Raw genomic sequence first — 6,959 nt, 5'->3', positions numbered from 1 at the left:
GTGCAATACTCAAATCTGAAGTTTTTCCCTCGCAGTACCTCTTTCTTGCCACTAGATGTCCTCAGTCTTCTGGGCTGAATGACGCCTGAGGACATACTAAGAATGAGGGGCGTCAGGGCCCTGCCCTCAGGGGGGCGTCGCCGCTGCACCCTTCATTTACAGTGTATCACAGTGCCGTTCTCTGCATCTCCTTGGACCGCCCACCAGGAGAGGAAGAGGAGCCGGCGTGTCATGTGACCGGCCAACAGACCTCAGAAATATGAAACTGTACAAAGAGAAAAGCATCAACGCAGCATGGGGGACCCTACAGGGGGAGAGAAGGGCCACTACAAGGGGGGCCCGGAGTTGGGCTTTAACTTTTCAAAGACGAGAACCAGCTAAAACATTTTCTTGGTTTTATGCCGTGTGGGAGAGTCAGAAGCTCTGCCGCTTTGTTAATGTTTTCTGTGTCTCTGCTCAGGAGATTCACCCTCACTTCCTGTCACTGGAGGTGTGTAAGCTGGAATGACATCATGCACCCTATTCATTCTCTGTTCACCTCCCATAGACATCATGTCAGGGAACTGTCCTACTTGCTGTATACAAAAGATACTGACTTCCTAATTCAATAAAGTAAATATAATGAAATGTTATACTCATTCTGCTGCAGCCGCTTCCAACATGGCCCCCTCCCCTCCCCCCCTCCCTTCTCCGGGTGCCACCGCCATCCTACCTCCAGCAATTCGATCTTGCGATCTTTCTCCGTCAGCTGTTTGCGCAGTAACATGATCTCCGCGGACGCCGGGTTCAGCTTGGGGTCCAACGTCTTTATTACCTGCGGAGGAGCCGGCACAGCATTGTCAGTTCAGTGTTACAATGACTAGCAGCATTCAATAAAACTTTACTGTTCCCGAGAACATGCACATGCTTGAGCCCGGTCCCGCCCACTTTGGTACTTACAGTGGGGCCCTCAGACACCCGGCAGTCAGTAGTGAGCACTGATTTGTAGAGGGGCTGTGAAGTCAGTCTCATGTAACATGTCCCCAGTCTCTAACAATGTCATGTATCCCATGTCCTCAGCCTCTAACAGTCTAATGTAACATGTCCTCAGCCTCTAACAGTCTAATGTAACATGTCCCCAGTGCCTTACATTGTGTCGCCTCGCGCAGAGTATTGTGTACAATGGACTCACATTCCTGGCCTTCTCCAGGTAGATTTTATAACGGTCCTCCATGGCCCTCATGTCCTCGTCCTTCTTATGCAGAGCCGCTTCCAGTTCCTCCACTCGCTGGGCTGAATGAACAGAAGAGAATTGTTTTTTTTAAATTTATTTAAAAAGCACAAAATTGTAACAAAATGAAGTCTGGCTACATCCATTCATCTGCCCCCGTTGGGTGCAATATGTGACAAGGGCTCATGACACATCGGTTACACACAGATCGACGCGTACTTACATTCGAGCCTCGATCTTCTTCTTCAGAGTGCTGGACTAGAATGCAAACAAAGAGAATCAGAACCATTTATCAGCCCAGAGAGAAAAGTCGTCTGTACAAAATAAATACATTAATTATGTTTTTGAAAACAGAATAAAGCCGGATGCCGGCACAATCATTTCACCGAGGTTAGAACCCGGGGCATGATAGGGGGGTACAGGCAGCTGTCCTATACCGAGCCCGGGCTCCATCAAGTCAGCAGGGGGAGGGAAGGAAGACGAGTGCAGAGGTGAGCAGTGTTGGAAGAGAAGAGGGGTGCAGGGGTCGTTGAGGTGATCACTGTAGGAAGAGACATGCAGGGGGTGCAGAGGTCAGAAGAGTAGGAAAGGGATGCAGGGTGAAGCAGAATAGGTAGAGGGGTGCAGGGGGAGCAGTGTAGGAAGAGGGGTGCAGAGGTCAGAAGAGTAGGAACAGGGGTGCAGAGGTAAGCACTATAGAAGAGAAGTGCAAGAAGAGGGGATGCAGGTGTCGCTGAGGTGATCACTGTAGGAAGAGACATGCAGGGGGAGCAGAGGTGAGCAGTGCAGAAAGGGGGTGCAGGGGGGCACTGAGGCAAGCAGTGTAGGAAGAGGCATACAGGGGGTGCAGAGGTCAGAAGAGTAGGAAAGGGATGCAGGGGGCGCAGAGGTGAGCAGAGTAGAAGGAGAAGTGCAGGGGGAGCAGAGGTGAGCAGTGCAGAAAGGGGGGTGCAGGGGGCACTGAGGCAAGCAGTGTAGGAAGAGGCATACAGGGGGTGCAGAGGTCAGAAGAGTAGGAACAGGGATGCAGGGGAGGAGAATAGGAAGACGGGTTCAGGGGGAGCAGAATTGAGCGGTATAGGAAGAGCATGATGTCAATAATTAGTTGGGGGTAGGGGGCACTGTCAGCTAGGCTGTAGGGGGCCCCAATATTTCTAATGGTGACCCTGGTTAGAACCATTTAGTGTTACCACCTGGCCATTCACAGAATTTGACATGTCGGGTTCTGCGAGTGGGGAGGTGGGCGGAGACATGACACCCGCAGTGCGATTTTGAAGACCTACAACACTCACATCCAGAGCGGGCCGGACTATTGTTTATATGGGACAATGAAATGTCCGTGCTGAAGAGAAAATAAAGGAACGCGGTCACATGACCATGACATTAAAAGGTCATGTTAGCGTTTCCTGTATAAATGAGTCCCTGTGGTGTCCCCTATCCTGTAGAGGTGGGGAAATATCTGGGTTTACAACCCCTTCAAATGTGCATACAGAACCCCTGAACCGGGCCGACTGGCCAATGCCCTCCAACACAAATCGGGTCATTTGATGACTGATATATAATACATGACTATACGGCATCCATGACACTCACCCCGGCTCCTTCTGCTTCCGTGTCCTGATTCTGTAACGTCTTCTGGAGATCCGCTATCTGCTGCTGTAACTCCTCCACGCGGCCCGCGTTCAATCTGATAAACGGGAGAGAAACATCACCATGGTATGGGGGAGCGCCACTCTGCACTTGCCGCCAATATTCACAGCACTTTACATCCTGTACATTCACATCAGTCCCTGCCCTCGAGGAGCTTACAATCTACGGTCCCTATCTCACACAGGGGTACCAATTTAGACAGGAGCCAGTTAGCCTACCAGCATGTCTTTGAGGTATGGGTAGAACCAGAGTGCCCAGAGGAAGCCCACACAAGCACAGGGAGAACATGTATACTCCATGCAGATAGTGTCATGGCCGGGATTTGAACCGGGTACCCCAGGTGCTAACCACTAAGCCACGGTGCTATTGCCATTCACCTGGCGATGTAACATAATCCCATTGTGGTTTCAGGAAAACAATAACCCAACCTTATCCCTCTCACTCTGGCATGCAGGGGATGCCGAATATGTGTTAAAGTAGATCCCCCAAATTGTTCTTTACCCAACCACAAGCAGCCAGGAATTGACGTATGTGAACCTGGAAGTGTGAACCTGGAAGTGTGGACCTGGAAGTGCTCAGAGCTGAGAGCTCGTGTGTTCACGATGTGCAGAGGAGACCGGGGAATCCCGGTAAAGAAAAAGTTAACATAAGATCGCGGCTGCTTATAAAGCCGTGCGCTCCTTCTCCGACCTTTACCGCCACGCTGTAGTAGCTGCGGCAGTGGCAGTAAAAGGGTTAAATCTAGTTTGGTCTAGTTTGGCGAAATGCAGTATGAAATTCCCGGATACATCTCAGACCCAAACCATGGTCACCTAGTCCTGTTATTCCTGTTTGGTTGTTGTCTTTGTTACATAGTATTTAGGGTTGAATAAAGACACAGGTCCATCAAGTCAGTGGCGTCACAAGGGGGGTGCGGCCCGCACCCGGGTGTCACCAAAATGACTTGGTCACGGACCGAGAGCACGACAGTGTCAGGAGAGAGGAGGGTTAGATAGAAAATACCGTCAACAGCACTCCAAAGGATAATCAAGCAATAGTCCATTTAGTGGCACATTGCCATTCAAATGCAAGCGCTTTCAGGGCCTCATCAGGCTCAGAATGAAGGGGGCCTTCTGAGGCCCCGAAAGCGCTTGCATTTGAAAGGAAACGTCACCAGCAATGAGTGCTGCTGACGGTATTTTCTATCTGATCTTTTCACGGTGCCATCCGTGGCCACTACAAGCACCCACCCGTCCGTACGGGTCTTTTTGATACTTCGGTAAGGAGTGCAGCGAGATCTTTTGATTTCAGGAGAGAGGAGGGGACCCGGCGGCATACCTCATTCCACCGGGTGAAGGTCCCCTCCTCTCTCTGCCGGCATCCACCACCAAGATGGCCGCCGGCAGGCGTCAATCAGACGGTCGCGCATGCGTGAGGTAACGCCACGTGCACACGCTGTGACGACATGGCGGGGTGTCACCCGGCCTCGGGGCGCCCCCGCATCAAGTTCAGCCTTTGTGTGTCTGTGTGTGATTGTGCATGTGTGTGTCTTTGTTTCTGATTGGACGCCCTTGTATACATTTCAGAAGGAAGACCCCCATGGAGGGGTAAATATAAGAATCTCTAGAATGCCTCATCTAAGAAATGCTGAGAAGCTCCGGGAATGTTTAATCTAAGATACAAAGACACCTTCCAGTCGCAGATATTAATGAAGAAAGTCCAACTGCAACTTCTAAAGAAAAATAATAAAAATATACAGGCAGAAGGCAGCCGAGCGAATAACCGAGCCGAAGTGAACAGAGCCGAATGACGTTTGCCTATTCACTCCGGCTGATTTCAGCCGTACATCGGCTGCACTTCAGTCAGCCGAACAGCATGTTCGTCTGAGCCGAAGTGCAGAGGGACTTTGACTCAGCCGATCCAACATCAGCTGAGCCGAAGCTCCATCAGCTCACTCGCTGCCGTTTGCCACTATTCACATAGGGGCCGAACGGCAGTGAGTGAATAGCCGAATGCCGCCGACCGGCATTCGGCTCGGCTGTTCTGTTCCATCGTCCCCCCACAGAGGGCGCCGCGCTCTCACCTGTTCTCCGTCTCCATCTCGCTCATCTTCCTCTGCTTCTCCTCCAGCTGTGTCTGCAGCTCAGTGATCCGCTCGTTCTCCGAGCCCTCCTGCTGCACGCGCAGCATTTTGTTTTCATGCTGAAGTCTGATGAACATCTCCCTAAAAAAGGTGACAGTTTAATGAATACCTGTGTGTACAGAGCCGGTAAGAAAGTTTGCTTTTGACCTCTTGTTGCCGACACTTTCTCCCGATAATCAGGAGAAATTAACAAATGTCCCTCCTTGAGAACCACTAGCTGTTACTGACACCTCAAGGATGATCTCACTATCGATCAGGAACCAACGTGTTGTCAGCTATGGCATAGTGATCGCATGCACCTAAAGGCTTCATGAACAACATAAGCCTTCACCTTGCAGTTGAATACTGCCACCTTCAGGCCTTTAAGGCCATCTATTTCATAGTGTAGTTGTCAGATATAATTACATTATTAAAAAAAATATCAAAATGATGGTAAAAATTGTAAAAACTGAGAATTCTGGAATATAATTATTTTAAACCGATGCAGTAAGCACAGCTCCAAAGCTTCAGTATTGCAGAGAGCAGCTACTCACCGATACTCCACTGGAAGGAGCTCTGCTGCGAGGTTGTCGTTACTTTTGAATCCAGAATCTTCTAAAATATGAGTGACAATAAATGAGAGAGGATATACAAATAGTGAAGTTCTGGGCATATATACAATAAAGAGGAGCAGAGAATACTGAGCATGGACATTATACTGGCAGTGTTATAGGGTTTGTTCCAAGCCCTCCCGCTGTCACTTTTGCTGAACAGCTTGGTTTGTTAAATGGAACTGTGACTGGCTGCACAGAGTCCTGACCTCAACCCCATAGAACACCTTTGGGATGAATTAGAGCGGAGACTGCGAGCCCGGCCTTCTCCTCCAACATCAGTACCTGAACTCACAAATGGTCCAACATTCCCATAGACACACTCCTAAACCTTGTGGACGCCTTCCCAGAAGAGTTGAAGCCGTTATAGCGGCAAAGGGCGGAGCCAACCCAATACTGAACCCTACGGACCAAGACTGGGATGCCATTAAAGTTCATGTGCGTGTAAAGTGTCTTCCTGATTGGATACAAATTGAATGGATGGTTTGTCCTCACATTATAGAGGTTTAGGCTTCAATCCGCCTAGTGATTAGAATGTGCACAGCGCCCCCTAGGTGTCAGATGTCTCCAACATGGCTGACGGACTCACCAGACTGACTTAGATGGTCTTGCTGCACCAAAGAACATCTCAGCTCCTCATTGGTTTCCTTCAGAGCGTCACGCTGGACAATCAGTCTCTGCAAGAAGCAAGACAGACATGTAAATAATCAATTTATAACCAGTAACAATACCAGTAGCTGCCTCATTTCCCACCCTCGGCTTATACTCGAGTCAATACTTTTTCCCAGTTTTTTGTGGTAAAAGTAGGTACCTCGGCTTATATTCGGGACGGCTTATACTCGAGTATATACGGTATTCTATAGATGGTCAGAGCATTCCAATATAGAAAATCAGCAGCTTTTCTTCTGTTGCACCCTGCACTGCTGGAGGCCTCTGCCCCTTCCAGTATTTAGAGATCAGAGCCATATACAGGGCATATTACCTCTGGGTAACTAAAAGGAAAGCATAATGTACTTTTTCCTTAGCATCCATCTACGCTTAAGTGTTCCCTTATGGTATACTCTAATGTGTGTTGCATTAAGGCAGCCCATTCATTGTGAATGGGCACCTCCTGTAGGCAGCAGTATAACCCAATTGTTACTGAATTCCTGTGTCCCTCAATGGACAATGGAGAAACTCTGACCCTTTTTTAACTACCTCCCGGCCAGCCGCTGTGTATACACGGCCTGCCGGGAGCTTCTTGGATGTAACTGGGCGTGTATACACGTCCTGTTACATCCGCCCGCACGGGCGCGCCGCGCGGCGCGCGAGCGGGAAATCCCCGCTATTTGAAAAGAGGCAGCGATGCCCGTTAATATACAAGCGATCCGCCGGCTATAGAGCCGGC

The 6,959-nt window shown here is 49.7% G+C and overlaps 1 protein-coding gene across 1 annotated transcript in view; it reads right to left on the bottom strand.

The window, feature by feature from the left end:
- Positions 1–1,412: 1,412 nt before the first annotated feature.
- The window catches only part of HOOK1 (hook microtubule tethering protein 1), a 45,479-nt gene continuing 39,932 nt past the window's right edge, over positions 1,413–6,959 (bottom strand). The window contains exons 13-17 of the mRNA XM_018573829.1: positions 6,162–6,249; positions 5,516–5,576; positions 4,923–5,063; positions 2,804–2,897; positions 1,413–1,468 (exon numbers count right to left, since the gene is read on the bottom strand). Coding sequence (XP_018429331.1) covers positions 1,430–1,468; positions 2,804–2,897; positions 4,923–5,063; positions 5,516–5,576; positions 6,162–6,249 — 423 coding nt within the window. The 3' untranslated portion in view covers positions 1,413–1,429. The remainder of the gene's footprint in view (positions 1,469–2,803; positions 2,898–4,922; positions 5,064–5,515; positions 5,577–6,161; positions 6,250–6,959) is intronic.

Source organism: Nanorana parkeri, unplaced genomic scaffold, assembly GCF_000935625.1.
Source record: "Nanorana parkeri isolate BGI_ZX_2015 unplaced genomic scaffold, ASM93562v1 scaffold2558, whole genome shotgun sequence".
In the NCBI taxonomy this organism is placed as follows: Eukaryota; Metazoa; Chordata; class Amphibia; order Anura; family Dicroglossidae; genus Nanorana; species Nanorana parkeri.
Note: the sequence above shows the minus strand (reverse complement) of the source record. Positions and strands in the feature narration are given on the sequence as shown.